The sequence below is a fragment of the Melitaea cinxia genome, chromosome 1, assembly GCF_905220565.1.
Source record: "Melitaea cinxia chromosome 1, ilMelCinx1.1, whole genome shotgun sequence".
Classification (NCBI taxonomy): Eukaryota; Metazoa; Arthropoda; class Insecta; order Lepidoptera; family Nymphalidae; genus Melitaea; species Melitaea cinxia.
The window spans coordinates 14,862,293-14,880,907 of NC_059394.1; the positions used below are offsets into that span (position 1 = coordinate 14,862,293).

Genomic DNA, 18,615 nt, shown 5'->3' on the forward strand with positions numbered 1-18,615 from the left:
TTTGCGCTAAATCTACATAAGTAGGTACCGTACAAACTATACAATTTAGTTCCTTTAGTAAGAAATTTTTAAAACAAAATAAACATCTGGACCATAACTTACATATTACAGATCTTAGTTACTGATATATCGCTGTGAATGATGATGAATTTTGGTAGATTTTTTTGCAGACTAAGATTTAGGTATGCGCGGTATTAAAGCGCTACAGAATGTTCCATATCTAAGTAGGTAGTCATGAATTTATAAAAGAAAAGACGATCGTCATATTTGAATGACTATATACAAGACAAGCATAAGCATTTATTTAATCTAATATACTTAGTTTTGAAATCAGTGCCATCTAGTGACAAATTTACATCACACGGTAGAGCTATCCATCACGAGATGGTGCCACTGCTTCAATAATTCATTTTGAAACAAAGGTCGATTTATTATAATTAATGATTAAAACAATAATAATAAATTTATTTTTATCAAAGAAGTATGAAATTTTTTTGTCATTAAAAATTCATTGGAAAAATGTTTAAGCTACGTTATCTGTCTTCTAATCTAGTTAACTATGGTGATTTATCTATGGTGATTTGTCATATGTCAATTATATAAATGTTTTGACAATCAGAAATTGGTTTTGTAAATTTTAAAAAGTTCGAAATTTTATTTAATTATAACCACAAACCATTCAAATTATATAATATGTCATTATCAAGATTAACGTTTTTGCGATCATTCTGCAAGTTTGATAATTTTAAGTTGCTACGACGATATTCAACACAGATTGCTATAAATTTGTCCGACCCGGCAATACAAACATATTTAAAACATTTGATAATCGAACACGATAACTTGCATACCAAACCACGTAAAAGCGTTGAAGAAACAAAACGTCTGCATGAAATAAAGCCTATAGTGAATGTTTTGGAGCAAAGAATTGCTCTTTTCGACAGTATAGAATCGCTCAAAGAGCTTAACAAACGAGACGGTAAAGATGAGGAAATAAAAAAGATGATCAAAGAAGAAGCTCAGATATACTTATCGAGAATAAAAGAGGTTGATGTCGATCTGCAGTCTATACTTTTAGAGCCTAATTTAAGCGAGGGGGGTGTCATGATTGAGGTTACAGCAGGTGCTGGTGGGCAAGAAGCAATGCTTTTCGCGAAAGAACTATTCGACTTATATCACGAATATTCTAAGTATAAAAATTGGCAAGTCGACATAGCATCGTTTGAGAAGTCTGACATTGGTGGTATCAGGAAAGGTTCTTTATTGGTTCAAGGGTATGGAGTTCCAGAATTAATGAAAATAGAAGCGGGCGTGCATCGTGTCCAAAGAATACCTGTAACAGAGAAAGGCGGCCGTATACACACAAGCACAGTGTCTGTGGCAGTGTTACCTTTAGCTACAGAAGTTGAAATTGATATTCCCGATAAAGATTTAAGTATAGAGACTAAGAGAGCTAGTGGTGCAGGGGGGCAACATGTGAATACCACGGACAGTGCTGTCCGTATAACCCATATTCCTACCGGTACAGTAGTTGAATGTCAAGAAGGTCGATCGCAAATTAAAAACAGACAAATTGCCTTACAAAAGTTAAGATCATTGTTACTTCAGAAGCAAGAAGAAGAACAATCGTCAAAGATCAACAAGGAAAGAAAATCACAGGTAATTGTATAGTAGTGACCCATTTTTAACACTAACTTTTTTGACATTTTAACATATTTTTGACCATGTTTAAAGGAAAAATATATATATTGATATATTATATTGATTTTGATAAAATTGTCTGACAGTGCCAGAACGAAAGGGTGTGATATATTTTCTTGGTATAGAATTTGTTCTTATTGTATAAGATTATGAATTTGCTTTAGTGTTTTTACTACCACAATATTTTTATCATTGTACTATTCCTTTTTGTACTTACAACAACAGTAATACTAATAAGGGAATGAGATATATTACAAAAGCGTTACATATTGCGTCTTATTTTACTAACAAAATTTTTAATTTTAGATTGGTTCCAGTAATAGAAATGAGAAAATAAGAACATACAACTATCCCCAAGATAGAGTAACAGAACATAGAGAGGGTGGTGGTACCACTCATAGCTTGAAGACCTTTATGGAGGGTGGCGAACAACTTGAAACATTACAGGAGTCTCTGCTGCGACATCAACGGTATCAGGCTGTAATGGCTGAGATAAGTGATTTCATTGCTAGATATAAAGCAGAAACTAGTAGTTAAAGTTAATATTTTTCTTTTCTTTGAATAGAAATTCATTAAAGTTTAATATCATTCATGATAAATTAAATTTTTAAAATAAATGTCAAAAATGTTATTAATACATAAATAACAATAAGGAACTATACAAAAAGTCCATAAGTTAATAAGATTATAAATAATATCGTTTTTGTTAAATAAAAAAATCATGAAATATGATATTTCTTTTATTTTGTACCAAATCAATCACAATTTTTATAAATAAATAAATATTTTAATGTATAAATTTTTAAATAGACGAGAAATTCAAAGCATTATCTAAATCTATAATGATGAATAGGGCAATAATAGAATATTACAATTTAGCATAATATCAAAAAAACATTTAATGAAAATAACAAGAAGAGAATATATACAACTTTAAATAACATGGTTTTCTTCACTTAAAATAAGTAAAAAAATAGGACGGAATAAATAAACAATGTGAAATATTGTTCTAGATGATAGCCCTAAAACATTAATATCTTTATTATATCTTTATTACACATATTAAAAAGTATACATCAAATAAGATTAATTAGATATTTTTATTTATTATTATTTGTCACATTGAAATTCGAATAATCCTAAATATTTTTTTATTTACATTTAAAATCAATAAAATTCTAAAATTTCAAGAATTGATAAGAAAATCTTATGATTCTAATTGATATGATAGTATGCTCCAATTTGAGACGCATTAATTAAAATATGTAATAGGAATACAATAATTACTTGTTGATATGTTAACTTTCATTAATATAATCTCAAAATAAAGTAACGGAGTTATAACAAAAGCTATTTTTAAATGTTAACTATTGAGTTCACAATAAAATTATATGTAACTAATTTGCAGAAAATATGTACTTTTCTAATACTTTACTTAAATTTTCATTTAAAAATTAGTAATACTGAATGAATAAAATAATGCCTAAAGGTATCCATAGAATGTTTTTTTGTTGTAAACTGCCGCGTCCGCACATGTCGATGTTGCTTTCCTGGAAATATTCAAGAAGATTTTATAAAGACTTGCACGAGTAAATTCTCGCTGTAATACATTTTCTGCTTCATAAATTTTATTGGATGTTGGGTAAAAATTAAAATAATCACTATTATAGAACAGTTTATGAAAAGTTCACGTAAAGGATCTGACTGAATGTGCTATAATTGAAAGGCCTGTTTAACCAATCGCCGATAATGCTATCTGACTGACCACGGGTATCCAATAGATGAAATTTTATGATATATTTTTGAAGTTATATTTCTATTAAAAAAACCGACACCCTGAAGTAAGCATGTCAACGAAGAAGTTAGCAACGTGATGTTAGCTAGCCAATGAAGTAAAACTTCTTACGTTCGTACATAAGTACACACACTTTTTTTAAGTATCAATCTCTTTTTAAATGTCGCATATTTACGTTCACTATCTGTGGAACCAACCGTTTTTTTTTATATATCTTAATTTAGGGACCTTTTATTCATATGTACATGGCAGTCATATACTAAACTTATTCTAAATATTAAAAAAGACAAGGGTTGTAGCTTATTATTTGAGGTGAAAGGTTGTTAGTCCTATTGGCCTGTTTTACCTCCTGCTGGAATTTTTTTTTGTAACTTATGTGCGAGATATCTAGTCGATTTTAAATTAATATATCCCCTAAACTAAAACCAAATAGTAAAAATAGTACGTACTTCTGTATGATTTCGTATGCAGGAATTAGGTTGTTTCCTGTAGAACGGGTGCATGTGTTTCAAACAGGGCAGCGACTCATTGTACTGGACTTCAGTCGCGTCGATGGAAAATATGGGCACTTCGACCTTTGCGCACATCGCATCGACGACCACTAGTAGCATGTTCGTGTAGTTTACCAGCTGTGCGTAGAATGGCCTATCGCACTCGTGCACTGGCTTATTTAGTTTCTCGTCCAAATTTTTGTAATCCATTTGGTAGAGATACATTTCCCTATCGCAAGGTGTTGGGCGTGTCCGGTTTATAAGGACGAGCTTCTCGAAATCTCTCTCCAGCATACGTGTCGGTGGTTTCGACATTGATGGATCATCTGTATCTTCGTCATTCTCGTAATTTTGATAGGCGACTACATTAAAAAAAAGATGGGTATATTAAAACGACCTAATAAACATATTTTTCCTACATGCAGATGAAAGATTTTCGAAGTTATACTTCTTTTAGCTTAGGGAAAGGCTCTTTAGGGAAAAATTATGAGAGTAAATTTTAACAATGCGCGCGCACACCGTCACGAAAAAAACTGACATCCTGAAGTTAGCTAATCAACGAAGACGAAGTTAGCAACGTGAAGTTAGCTAGCCAATGAAGTATAACTTCTTAGGTGCGTACATAAGTACACACACTTTTTTTTCGATGTTTAGAATTTGTATTTAAAAATGCAAAGGTTCTAATACATTCCTGTTATATTTAACTGGAGAAAAAAATATAATTGGCAGCGTAAAGACTTAAATTATAAATACAACTATATACAATTAAATATGTTAGAAAAGTACAAACAATTTATAAAACCGTTAAGCCTTTTGAATGAACAGTGTTTTATTTCAATTAATCAAGGAAATGTTTTTAGGAGTTTCATGCAGTATTACTCAAAGATTTTAATGAAATTGTTGAAATGACTTAAGCAGGAAGAATTTAAATGCTTCCTGAAAGTGGTTAAAATGACAATGATACTTGAATGCGACATTTAAATAAAACATATTTTAAATGAAAAGCACCGAATTTTACTTTTTCACACCACCTTGTGGAGTCTGCATGCAATAAACAGTAGTCTTGTGTAGTTCGCGAACGAACTAGTTCTTAAGAGCGCTCCTAAATGCGAACTACGCGAACTAGTTCCCAAATGCGTCGCTCCTTAGTTCGTTAGTTCGTCATATGTATGAGCGAGAGCGCGTCACCGCTTGGTACTGATTGAGTTTAAGAGTGCTCCTTAGATACGAATAATACGAACTATATACTGATTACTGATTGATAAAAGTATAATTAATTATAAGTACAAAGAATAGCTTTATTACTCGATCTCATTCAAACCATCGTTATTTTTTATGTATAACTAATAATTTTTAGTTAACAAATTAAAGTTGAGTTTTTTTTTAATATTTATAATATCGGCAATATTGAAGTGTGTGTGCTATGTAAAACCAATCAATAAAAGATTTTGTGTTGATTATTTTGATATACCTATATATCACACAATCACTTATAAGAACAAGAACGCGTGAATGAAGTCACAATGTGAGCGAAAAATCTGCCACTTTCTAGTTCGAGACGGGAGCTGACGAACTAAAAGAGCGAACTAGTTCGCGAAGGAGAGGCGAACTAGAAAGAGCGCTCCCGGTCGCGAACTACTTTGCGCAAGACTAATAAACAGCTTCTACCAGACGTAAAACAATGCCACAGTAATAAATCCGCCATTGTAATCGTTGAACGATATTCTAACGGTAATCAAAAGGATAATTTCCGTACAAATAATGTGGGAATTAAAAAAAATCATTAAACATGCACATTCCGAATATTAATCTACGATTTAACATTGAAATGGTCGAAAATTCCATCAGTGCCATTTGAACAACACTGTCTACTGTGCTCGATCTAGAAACTCACCAGTGGGTGTAAGAAACTCTGAAAACAAGATGGAGTCGTTACTACTGTCATAGAACATTTTGGCTACATCCAATTGTTGACTCCATGAGAGAATTTTGATATTAACTAAATAGGTACTAAAAGTATCCCGCGTTAATATAAGATCAGAACATGCACTCGAGTAGTTTAATCCTAAATGTGCAACAGTGATTCGGAATAATATTGTGAGTTTGAAGAATAGAATTGAGAGATGAAAAGAAATATCCTTATACAGTTTTTGTTTTCGAACAATTGAAAATAGTGTTCATTTCTAATTATGAACAATAGGATGTATTAATTTTATGTCAGTCAGTAACTTTTTAAGTCAAAGCACATCAAGTTATAACACATATATGTATATATATAATCAACAACATAGACTGACTTAATGCTCGTTGTCATGCAAAATTTCACAGAACATGCTGACAACTCGCAATAACGACATCGACTAATATATTTTTTTTAAATATAATTTCTAACAATATCACTATAACATTTATCTTGTTTTTTTTGTGTAGGTAATTAATTATAATGCATATAAACAATTATATTAAACACACAAACATTTATTACATTATTTAAAAAAAACATACCATAGTCGAAAGAATAACTCGACGCTTGCGCTAACCCTACACCTATAGAGTTGTAAATCCACACTGTGGTAGCAAGAAACCATGCCATTATAAGACGTAAGTTTTCCAGGGGCTAAAATCAAAATAGAATGTGGTTCATATATCTGTAGAATAAATTTAAGATATATGTTAACAAAACACTTATTATACCTATCTATATATATAAAAAATACGTACCGTCAACAAACTGTTTGCTGGATTTGTGACTTTTTTCTCTCTAAAACAAACTGCTTGATAGTCGATAATGTGGATCGGCTTAAATATTTCATCTTCTACCAGCTTCATCATAATATCAGGTCTTACCTTTACAAAAAATATTAAATATTTTGCATGTTAAACGAACATAACGTGAACAACTCTTTTAACCTTATTTACCTTTCCAAAAAATTGTCCAGTCTGACTGGTGTCTTTACTAACAACAATCCATCCATTACTGTCTACTAAGAAACAGTCCCAGTTATCTGACAAACAAGTTACACACTCCTTGTTATGTTCGCACTGAAATGAAACAAAGTCATTAGTGCCAACTATCAACTAGGTAAGTATAATTAAATTAAACTAAAAAATTCACTCGGTTTCAGACGCATTTGTTATTACTATTTCGCTTCCTCCCTGAGCTTTCGGTTTTATGATTTAACCGTGTTTAAATTTCTAATAAGTACTTCAACACTTCCCTAAACTATATTTTCTATAATATTTATTTGGTATAGCTCGAATTCGTGATTTTAAAGCTATCGTCAAAATATTTTTAAGAAAGACTTACCGATGATGTAATATTTTCAAACCACTCGCTCAAACGCTCATGCTTAAATTGAAAACCCACAACGGCTGCTGGCGTTTTCTTATGCCCATCGCCATGAAACACGGCGTGTGCGGCCGTCACCATAGCCGAGCTGACGTTCAGAGGGAACTTCTCCGTACTTAAGTCCACGCTGTACACGAAACTAAGGGGATCCACATAGTGCTGCTCTACGGCTCGACGGTACCACACCTCGTCTATTGCGCGAGGCCACTGCTTACCAAACTCGGGTCTAATTGACAAATAAATTTTAATTTATTTTACAAAACTATGAATACTGTGTATGTTTAAGTAGAAAAAATATACTATCCATCGGTAATTACATCGCTTAAAAAAAGATTTAAGTTACATAAATAAGAAGACAGTTTTAAGACAAAGAAAAATAATTTGTCTCACTGAGAATTGAAAATTTTTAGAAAAACAGTGACAAGTTTATTTTGAAATAGATAAATGATTTATTTCTATAGGTAAGGTCAGTAATAAGCTTACTTGTCGTCGCGGTCCTTCGGAGGATGAGTTTGCCAACGTGTTAAACCGCTATGAGTTGCGAGGAAAGCAACTATGTAGCCAAAACGTTGTATAAATTCCGCCCTATGGACAATCGCAATTATTAGTGTCAAGCCTAACTCTTTACGTAACTCAGTCGTATACACCCAATCAAGAAAAAAAAAATTGATTTACAATGTAATACGTAGGCAATCTATGTGAGCAAAATCTGTGAGATGAATATATTATTTTTGGAACGAAGTTCCTTACGGCAAGCTTGACATTTGGCTGGGCGAGCGAACTGAAAAAAAATGTGATACTAAAACCGTAAGAAAAATATATAACGGAAGTGACGTAATATCAGTCACATGACTGTATAATATGACGTTTGTAAAATTAAATTTCACTAGTAAACTTTTTTTAAATTATTTATGTAATTTTATACTGTCGACAAAAATAAATAAAGCCATATGTTTTTTTATTTCACTTAATAGTTTGAATTATTATTATTATGTTTGATTTATTTTATTTTACGGTATTTGTTATTTTCTAAAATACTAAATTTCCTAAATACTTTTATGTACTTAATTAAAAACAAATCAACAAAATTAAAAAAAAATCAAGAACTAGAAAATATATATAAAATTCAAAAATTTTTTTTTTTCAAATTGTGTTGCTTCTATACTATCCGAAGGAACTTCGTGGCACAACATATATATATATATTTTTTTTTCGTAATTCATCATGCGAGCATAACTCACTTATTCGATAGAGCAATAATGTGAATTACCTAGTAAACTTAGCCTTGGAATTGATCATATTTATTTTCAATTGAGATAGGTAGTTGAATCATATTCCCAACTAGTAATTGTTTATCAATTTAAATAAAATTTTACAGTTTATTAGACAGATAATAAATAAATAAGCATTAATTTTAGTCTTACGAACTTGTTCTACATATATTGGCTAGTATTTTAGGCTGTATTTTGGACTCTTTCTTATGCTTAAGTTACACCAGATACAGTCTCTTTTCACGTAAATATAGAAAAATCAAAATTTTATATCGTCGAAAGTGTTGCAAAATTTCATTGAAATTTTCTGATCTTACTTTCCATCCATTGGCTGCATGAACACTTAGCATTTGTGGGATAACAAACCTAACTCCTTATACTTACTTGTTCCTGGATTGCATAAAAATTGTTACCGAAAATAACATAAGATCTTACAATATCAGAATAATCAATATCACTTAATATAACGTGTTATTTATAAAAATACATGTATATACGAGTACTATAGAAAGTTCTTTTTGTTTTACAAACCCATAGTTTGTAGCCATACAATCTTACTAATATTAATAATAACAAATATATTAAACAGAAATTTCGTAACGTTCAATCCTGAATAAAGTCAACGGCAAAATGAACCTATAGACTACTTTTTATATTTAAGTTCTCAGAATAATAATATTCGCGGGAAATATCGCGATAACTAGGCCATATTTTACTAATAATGAGGCTGATACAATAGATTGTACATAAGATTATTTCTATTTCATGCGTAATACTTTACCTCGGTAATAATCCAATCACTTTAGTCAATGGGCTATCCGGGCAAATAGCAACATAAAATGTTTGGAATAGTCAATTTTTTTTATCAAAAGTAAAATATATCTGATCAATGGGATCGTCATATGCATTACTTATATTTGTAGTGACTGTTTTTATTATTGAATTTGTTATAGTATGTAGAGTTGGTGTTCGATTCAAATTCAAATATTGTCCGACAGGACATTTAGTTTTTTTTTTGCATCACACGTGTATAGTTTATATTTACTTGCAATTTAATTTATCTTTTTTTATATTTAACAAAAATGATAAATGGGAACTTACGCCTTGTCATCCGATGCGGAATCCGATATGCTCTTGTTAAACCACGCTGTGTTTCTGGCGTCATACACCAGAGCTTGCATTAGTCCATGATCGCCTAAAAAGTAAAATATAGATACAAAATTACATATATTTTAAAAGGCTTAAGTTTCATAAATAGTTTTTGTTCACTTATCTAAACTCATAATCAGTACTAAAATGCTAGACTAAAGACTCACAATAGTACTCATTTCGTTGAGCAATATTTGGCGATTTATTTCGTTCTCTCGCTTCTGTACCTGAAAATGGGTTAAAAAAAAATTAATACAGAGTATGCTGAATTCTTCCTGCTACAAAACTACTGATAAATACGAATATACATATACATATATACAAGTTCCATCATTCGCGATTTCCTATACCTATAGTTTTGTCAGTGCAATAGGAAACAATCGATAGTCGAATTAAAAATTTCATACCAAATTTAAGAGGTAAAAGATTAATCGAAACTGCTAATAAAAGTTCCTACCTTCACCGTGCCTTTCGTGTCCTTTATTCTTGTGATGTTCAGGTGGTCGCGGTTTTGCTGGCCAGCGCCAACCAGGTTTCGCAACCCTCTCCAAGAAGTATAGCAACTCTTCCTCAGGTGATGAAAATGTCCGCTCGTAGTGACGGCAATATAGCCTAGTTTTAACATACAGTAACAAAGTTTATTTCGCTTCATAATGTAATATCCCACTGCTGGCCTCTTTCTCCGTGTAGGAAAAGGATCAGAGCTTAATCCACCACGCTGCTATAATGCGGGTTGGATACATGATAACAACCGGGACCGATGGCTTAAGGTGCTCTCCGAGGCACGGTGGGAAGACCCACAAGGACAAACACCCAGACCACGGCAAACATCCGTATAGCCAATACAAATGTTTGTCATGTGCAGGAATCGAAGCCGCAACCGCCAGCACAACAGCCACAAATCAGTGTTGTGACCGTTGCGCCAACGCGTCGTCAAGTTTATTTAATGAACAAAAATATTTTGTAATACAACAATAGACGATCAACAGTTTCACCCGCTTTCAAGTTTAAGTATTACTCCCCTTCTATTCGTTGCAGCGTCATTTTTAACCAACTTCAAAAAAGGAGGAGGTTACTCAATTCGACCGTATATATATATTTTTTTTATGTATGTTCGGGGATAACTTTGTCGTTAATGAACCGATTTTGATATTTTTTTTTTTGAAAAGCGATTTCCTGGGTTTGGTACCATGATAAGGAAACCAAGATCTGATGATGGGATCCCAGAGAAATCGAGGGAAATTCGATTTTGATGATTTTTTAATTTATTTTATAATCGAAAGCCGATGTTTATCATGTGGTCACATTAAAATTTCATCGAGATCTGATTACAACTTTTGGAGTAATCTTTGATAATGCGTATTTACTTGACTATTTTTTCGTCTACCTACGTTGTATTACTTGTCGATATAAGTTAAGTCGATTTTTGTTTTTCGTTTGCCTGCAAACATTAAAATCAACGCTTTTAATGGCTTTTATGGCGCAAATAGTGTTTCAAATTTCGAACTACTGTGTCCATGATTACTCCGTGCAAATAAATAAATATATTTTAATACAATATCATCTTTAAAAAGATTTAGTAACATATTATACAGAGTAAACATAAATTATACATATCAATATTCAAACTACACGAAGATCTTTATTATATCCGTATTTTATGTTAAAATTATCGATAAACATGAATGATGAGATCAGTGTATTCTATTTTTGTTCGTATCGTATATTACGTACCAATCGGGATGAATGCTCCATTTATCCGAGAGATATTGGCGTGCGGATATATTTTTAGACGTTAAAGTTATTCGATGGATATCATCAGTAGGTGGAGGCGTTATACGATGACGGCCATAGTTTTCGGGAATGGATACAACAAGAGTAAACGGCGAATCACTTATACCAGTCCAAAAATAGTGTCTTTTTCCGCGCGATACTCTTTTCTGAAAACATAAAGTAATTGCTAATCATTTTCAATTACTATGAAAACTGTTCTATTTTCATTATAATATAGAAAATAGCATCATCTTTTAATTTTACAAGACGTAACGAAACAAAATACGTGTTTATTATGAAATTATGTCTTACCATGTCTTCCATATGATATTTTATATTTACTATTTTGTTTCCAGTTTTCTGATCAATTATTTCTTTACGGAGCTAAAAAAAAGCATAAGGCTGCATAAAAAATTTAGATTAAAAAGAAATCTCTAAATTTAAAACTATAATACGATATTCAGCATTTCAATTTTGTAAATAGGCTTATAATACTAATAATATTCTTTATTAAAGTGACAAGTGGTGTGAGTATACCGCTGTCAATTCCTTGCTGAAGTTCCTAGGGCTTCTTTCGTCATCAAACAATTCAACTTCTATCATGTCGACGCTATTGTAACTCGGTTTTAATATTTGTTGAAACTGAAAAAAGAGATACTTTGTCTGTATCATTAGTTATTTCATTTATATTTTAAATGTATTTCGTCTTTCCACCATATTTTATTTACATTAAGGTTGCTACTTCACTTATATGAATTGTAATGTGTTGTTCTTAAAAAAGATTAACTAACCTCACCCTCAGAGATAAGTACGTTAAATAAAACAACACCTTTATTTAAGTATCACTCAGTTCGTTCTCCTAAGATTTAAGGTATAAAATGATGAAATTATTCATAGGCTTATGGCGGTCGAAAAATAATAAATAATTACATTTCAACTACTTACAACAGGCCTCAAATCCGGGTGTATTAAGATGTATCCGTTGTTTGTGACGATAAACGCGTAGCCGTTGACGCCGATCTACAGTAAACGAATATATAATTAGTAAACCTATTTTATTTATATTTTTACATATGTTTTAAATTATTACCTTATATGGAGTCATTAAAGCTTGAATTTCTGAAAGTGGAACGTCAGTACCAGCCACTCCCAGTAATCTGGCTATTCGCATCTGAAAGTTTTGAAAATTTCTAAGTTTTTTTTTTAAATTATAAATATTAATCTACCATAGAATAATATATATTTGTATAATAAAATCTAAAATTTGTTAAAAATAAAAAAGTTATGTAAAAACAATCAAAATGGCGTAAGTTATAGTTATAATATATTGTACTGTGTGGCTACGGTACTAAAGAATTTAGCCACCCCCTCTCTTCCCGTGGGTGTCGTAAGAGGCGACTAAGGGATATCACAGTTTCACTACCACCTTGGAACTTAAAAAGCCGACCGGTGGCGGGATAACCATCCAACTGCTGGCTTTGAAATACACAGACCGAAGACGGGCAGCAGCGTCTTCGGTGCGACAAAGCCAGTACTGCGGTCACCAACCCGCCTGCCTAGCGTGGTGACTATGGGCAAAACACATGAGTTCACGTTATTTTTGGCGAAAACTTGTGGAGGCCTATGTCCAGCAGTGGACTGTATAGGCTGTAATGATAGTTATAATGTATTAAATAAATTTATATATCAATGCACAATTAATGATTACCACTACTCAACCCATATTATTATATATCATAGTAGGTATCTACTGAATATTATAAACATTTAAAATTCTCTTAAGTCTAGCAAATAGTTAATTTTTTGAGCTAGCATCTACGCCCCGTTAGATATGTAAAATGTTTACGAACTACATAATCTGAATAATTCTAATTTAAATGATTTTTCATAACAATCTCTAGCACTCTACAGAGTAAAAATTACGATTTTATCGTATAAAAAACACTACACTTTATACTAAAACCCACTACAATCTAGATGGGCTGGTACCCTTTCCGGTCCATTGCAAGAATCTGTTAACATTATAAATACTTTTTTTAAATGAAAGTGAACAAACGTGAAAAATCATAGTCATCATCACAAGACGTAGCATTCATCACTTTGATCAAATTAAGTACCTGCATTATTTCAAACGTTTAATCAAAGTTATATTAATTAATATTTTAAAAATCATATTTATGTTTCAGTGTCAGATAATTCATATTTATTGTCGCAATAAATGTATTAATTAGACAAAATAATTTATTAAATTAGGAATCATGTTAAATTATAGAAACAGCACGGAAGCGTACAAAAGATTAAATAGTTTATACAGGAAATAGGAAAACTCCTCGTCGTTGCATAGTATTCTTTGTATTTATATGTATATGTGAAGTATTTTAAGCTTGTAATAATGAAAACGAATCGTTACGATTCCGTGCCATCAGTTTGAAACAGTCGGTCGTTCCTCGTCGCTCATTCATCACCTCTCACACGGTCTGATGACAGGGAGTGCCTACCTCCTTCTGGCCGTTCTCCTCTACGGACTGCGATTGGTTGTTGACGTACGAATGCAATAAAATTAACAACATATAGGTAAATGCATTATAACAACCTCCACTAGTAATCAAAATATTTCCTCTATAAATGAGAAAACTTAATTACACTAAATATATTAAATATAGCAAAAGTTTTTTCATTCTTAAATACAATACTTTTAATTTAACAAATACTCAAGTAACAAAAGCCCCGTTCGTCTCTTGTGGCGGGCTGTAGGAAACTCTTAATCAAAAAATATTTACATTTACTTTCGTAATACAAGTCAATGTTTAAAAATGTCTCTACGAAGACATCGCTAAGTTCAGGCAAAAATACTTGTTATTGATTAGATAGTGTGCATAATATAGATGGTCATTCTTGCACAAAAGTACTAACTTTGATAATTGATAGAAAAGTTAATCCATAACACCCTAGTGGTCTACGCCTACTATCTAGTAGAAAACTACTATACTACTGTAAGCCAAAAGGGTTAAACAACACATCGTCAGTCGTCTAGCGACCGAGACCGCGGACGGTCCACATCTATCGAGGACAGATGCATCGCTAACGGGGCCAAATAAGATTTTACCGTTACTGAAATCCAAAAAACTAAATCATAAAAACTTTCTTGTATCTTGCAAAAACTTTACATTAAAATCATCAAAACTTTCTAAGTGTAGTACCTCTTTTGTAACTGATACCCAGTAAGCTTCATTTATCAGTACATTCTCTGTGATGTTCTGAGGGAAACCATCAAACAAAACTGAATATTATTAAAAGGCACTTGATTAAACACAATTTATGAAGAAGAAATATAAAGATTCAGAAAAATTATTAATAGCAATAAAAAGTAGGAGCACCTCACGTCCAATTTTATTAGGAAAGATAAACCAATCTGTAAAAATTTATATTAAAAAAGATTATTTTTGGTCATGCATAAAAATAAATTTTGAATTTGGAATAGTTGGTTTAATATCACTTAAAAAGAAGAAAAAAGCTTCAATATTTTAATATGAACAAAGATGTGAGCTTTGATCTTCTTTTTAAGAGTCATCCTATTTAGAAGATTTTTAGAAAAGTCATAACGTTTTAAATTTAAGACAGTAACACACCTCATTGTGCCGTAAATCGTAAACAGGCATGGATACTGACGTCATCAGTTGGTACTGAGAATTTCCAAGTTCACTATATTGACCCTGTTTCATCTGAAACGGGATAATATAATTATTATCATTGCTGGTACAATTTTTTTTATATTTATTCGTATATTACCTGAGTGATTTTCCATCTTCTGTTTTGTTCCTTCTCTGAATTAAAGAGTGCCTTATCTCGCCGTTGGCTCATAAATCTCTCTTTTTGCTCGGCTCTTTCTCGTTGCTCCCATAAATAGTCCGCTACTTTTGGATCCTGACATTTATTCAGTTATTAATTTTTTGTTGATACAATTTAACAGGCGTTGCTTGAATATTATTTTTAAAATTTTGTCAACCTAAGCCGTATATTTTTAGGGGTATTGAACTATATTTAAAATTTAGTGGCAATTACTTTTAATTTACAATTTCAATAATAGTATGCAAACAGTATTTGCCATACGTAGTGTAAATGCAAAATATATGTAAAAAATTTACCGTAACATTAGCATATACAGGAGTCCAAACAACAGGATGCTTTTCTCGCTGCAGCACTAACGGCCTCGCCAATACGTTAACATGCTCCAGTACTCTCTCGCGAACTTCCGCCAAGGTACTCAAATGCACGTAAAATCCTCTGTTTGCGCAGGCCATCCATTTAACCTCCCTGACGTCCGCCACCTGGAGTAACCTCAATAGATATTGTTCCATTCATAATGAAATTTGCTTATGCTATATAAAAATGATGTGAGTTCTGACGCAGCCTTGCAATTAAGCGTTAAAAAGGCTACAAATTAAGGCGACATGGTTGAATCTAAAAGCTGTATGATGTTCTTTTCGAATCTACTTTAATAAATAAAAATAAAATGACTAGATCTTTGCCTATTACTTCTAACCTACAAAATAAAAAAATATAAGAGTTAAACTTTAATTAAAATTATTAGATAAATTTTTAACTACGATATAGTTATCTAATGACAAATTACACGTTAAAAGAAAGAAAAAATATTTTTCTTTATTTACAAAACACTACAACAAAAACTACAATATCAAGACTACAAGCAAAGCAACATAAATATATGGAAAATGGAATAAGGAACTAAATACAAGTGACAAAACACTAATTACTCATATATTATACCATAGAGGAAAAAAGTGGTAATAAGAGTACCACATTCAAGGTGTACTGGTATAAGGTACAAGGGATACATTATGCAGGTCCCACAATGACTACGACACACAGTAATACCTGGAGTGGTTACTACCTTTACCTCGCGACCTATCAGATAAGTGAACACCCGCACTGGAGTGTCGTACTTCCAGTTGAATCTTTCGAATAGCTCCTTGTAGTTATATGGCACACCGTCAGTGACAAGCATTATTGCCTAAAAATTTTTTTAATTACAAAAAAAAATACTTCGATGATACGATAAATATATTCTTATTTTAATTATATTCTGTACGTATACGAATAAATTAAAACTTTATTTGATATTAATTTTACTACTTAATGTAAACAATGAATAATAATAAATTATTTTGGTACGTAAAAGTATTTCTAAACATTTCGTATATTTCATTGTATAGAAATAAAAGTCCAAATGATATATACCTGGTTGCAGTTCGCTCCACCACTGTTGTTTCTATAAATTTCTAAAAGTTCAAAGGCTCTTGTTAATGCTGCTGAGAAATTTGCTATTTCCATTGTTTCAAAATTGTCTAATGCTAATTTTAGTTCTCGTAAGTTTGCTAAAGTTGCCTAAAATATAGTAAATATACCGTTAGCATAAATAATCTAATGTACATTTTTATGTATTTCATATTGTATTTTCCGCGTACTTGAACTAGGGAGTCCTCAAAACATGGAACTATTTCTTCTACAGTATCAGCGAAAGTCATTACGCTCACAAAATCGTTATTCCCAAGTGTATCTAAAATATTAGTGACAACGTGCTTGGCTATGTCTCTTCTTTGACCAGTCATCGATCCACTCCGATCTACTAAAATTACAACGTCTTTGGGACTAGCAGCTGCCTCCATATACCACGCTCTCGTGCGACAATCATATATATCTACTGGATCTGCGCGCCATTTCATTGCTATTAATCACGATAAAATTAAACGTAAATATGTATAAGTAACAATTTTATGAGTAATTTAATTATTAATTTTACAAATTAAAATAATTATACCGGGATAGTGTCTCATGAAGCCTGTTGAACTGCCGAAATACTGCCATGATAATGTAGGGTCACTTTGATAGTTATTAATAAAATGCGTGTCTAAGCCCTCTGACCAGTGAATACCTTTAATAACTTCGGGTGCTAAAAGGAATGTTTATTATTAATCTACATTCTTAATTTAATTTTGTTAAAATTACACACAGTTTTACACACATTCTTACCCCAAGTGTATACGTTTGTTGGGACGTGTACGCTACTGATGTTTATATTGACAGGTATATTAGAAAAGTGAGGATTTTGTAGCAGATAAGCATTTTTAGAAGGGGGTCGTATTATCCAGTTTTCCATAGTAAATTCTGGTTCTGGTGTCGTTGTCAGCGATTGATCTGCATAAAGATCTTCCATTTCTTTACTGTTATAAAATTGAAAATCTTCAGGTACAGGTTCATTTTGTTTATCAAATGCCATATTCTCCGCTGCTTCGACAATTCGTTTAACAGCACTTATTTTAAGTTCCATCATCGCTCGTATATCGTCTGCCATACTCTGAACTAACTTTTCCCCATCTCTTGGTTCAATTTGAGCCGATTTAAAGCTCTAAAAACAGTTATAAATATTGAATATTTGTGAGACAATGAAGAAGAAAAACGGTATAATAATTATATGCTTACGTCTTGAACTTCCTTCTTTCTAGTAATAAATTCACCGAAATGATATAATTCTGTTCCGAGCTTAACAGCCCATGCTTGTACGCTACAATTTTTCAATAATTTGTTATTAATAAAAGTACACAATTAAATTATGTTATAATTTTATTGCTGTCTAAATACTGTAATACACAAAATATATAAATCTATTTTATATCTACTTACGTGTTAAACGATATTTTATTTGCGACATCATACTGTATACTAGCAGAACAATCCCTGGAATCCAAGGATAATAACAGAAGTAGTAATACGAAAATACCAGTACGGTAACACATCAGAAACACTTAATCTAGTTTGGCCCCCTACTGTGCACAATGTTTATATTTAATACATTTTTAAATAGATGTTTCTTTTTATAGATCCCAATTACTTATAACGAGTTTAATGGCGAATTCAATGATAATCAACGTATTTGGACCACGTATTCTATAAAACTCCCGACATTGATAAGGGCATTAGACAGCCAGACCCACGGCGCAGTCGCGTAATGAGAGGCCCGAGCATGCGCTCCGCGCCTCATGCGCGTTGTGATTGCTATTGCCCGCT

The 18,615-nt window shown here is 31.9% G+C and overlaps 2 protein-coding genes across 2 annotated transcripts; one reads left to right on the forward strand and one right to left on the reverse strand.

Moving 5' to 3' along the window:
* Positions 1–623: 623 nt before the first annotated feature.
* LOC123670083 (peptide chain release factor 1) lies at positions 624–2,433 on the forward strand. The gene is made up of 2 exons (XM_045603596.1): positions 624–1,659; positions 2,008–2,433. Exons 1-2 carry the CDS (start codon positions 694–696, stop codon positions 2,236–2,238), a joined length of 1,197 nt encoding a protein of 398 aa, XP_045459552.1. The 5' UTR covers positions 624–693; the 3' UTR covers positions 2,239–2,433.
* Positions 2,434–2,991: 558 nt separating this feature from the next.
* LOC123657583 (voltage-dependent calcium channel subunit alpha-2/delta-3) lies at positions 2,992–18,344 on the reverse strand. Its single transcript, XM_045593108.1, has 28 exons — positions 18,232–18,344; positions 18,031–18,112; positions 17,581–17,956; positions 17,369–17,500; positions 17,016–17,275; positions 16,789–16,935; positions 16,442–16,561; positions 15,675–15,857; positions 15,319–15,453; positions 15,159–15,251; positions 14,730–14,786; positions 14,028–14,054; positions 12,620–12,700; positions 12,475–12,549; positions 12,067–12,171; positions 11,842–11,913; positions 11,491–11,696; positions 10,214–10,368; positions 9,924–9,983; positions 9,709–9,802; positions 7,820–7,921; positions 7,295–7,562; positions 6,907–7,029; positions 6,709–6,834; positions 6,493–6,604; positions 5,882–5,899; positions 3,946–4,349; positions 2,992–3,251 (listed from the first exon to the last, which is right to left on the reverse strand). Exons 1-28 carry the CDS (start codon positions 18,342–18,344, stop codon positions 3,156–3,158), a joined length of 3,822 nt encoding a protein of 1,273 aa, XP_045449064.1. The 3' UTR covers positions 2,992–3,155.
* Positions 18,345–18,615: the final 271 nt, after the last annotated feature.

What these genes read in the sequence shown, in the direction of transcription:
- LOC123657583 (XM_045593108.1), bottom strand. Translation starts at nt 18,344, where the DNA reads ATGTGTTACCGTACTGGTATTTTCGTATTACTACTTCTGTTATTATCC. An exon ending in TCAACGAAATGAGTACTATT is followed by an intron (nt 9,803 to 9,923) that starts GTGAGTCTTTAG and finishes TTTACTTTTTAG; the next exon opens with GCGATCATGGACTAATGCAA. An exon ending in TCCGCATCGGATGACAAGGC is followed by an intron (nt 7,922 to 9,708) that starts GTAAGTTCCCAT and finishes GATTGTCCATAG; the next exon opens with GGCGGAATTTATACAACGTT.
- LOC123670083 (XM_045603596.1), top strand. Translation starts at nt 694, where the DNA reads ATGTCATTATCAAGATTAACGTTTTTGCGATCATTCTGCAAGTTTGAT. An exon ending in ACAAGGAAAGAAAATCACAG is followed by an intron (nt 1,660 to 2,007) that starts GTAATTGTATAG and finishes TTTTAATTTTAG; the next exon opens with ATTGGTTCCAGTAATAGAAA.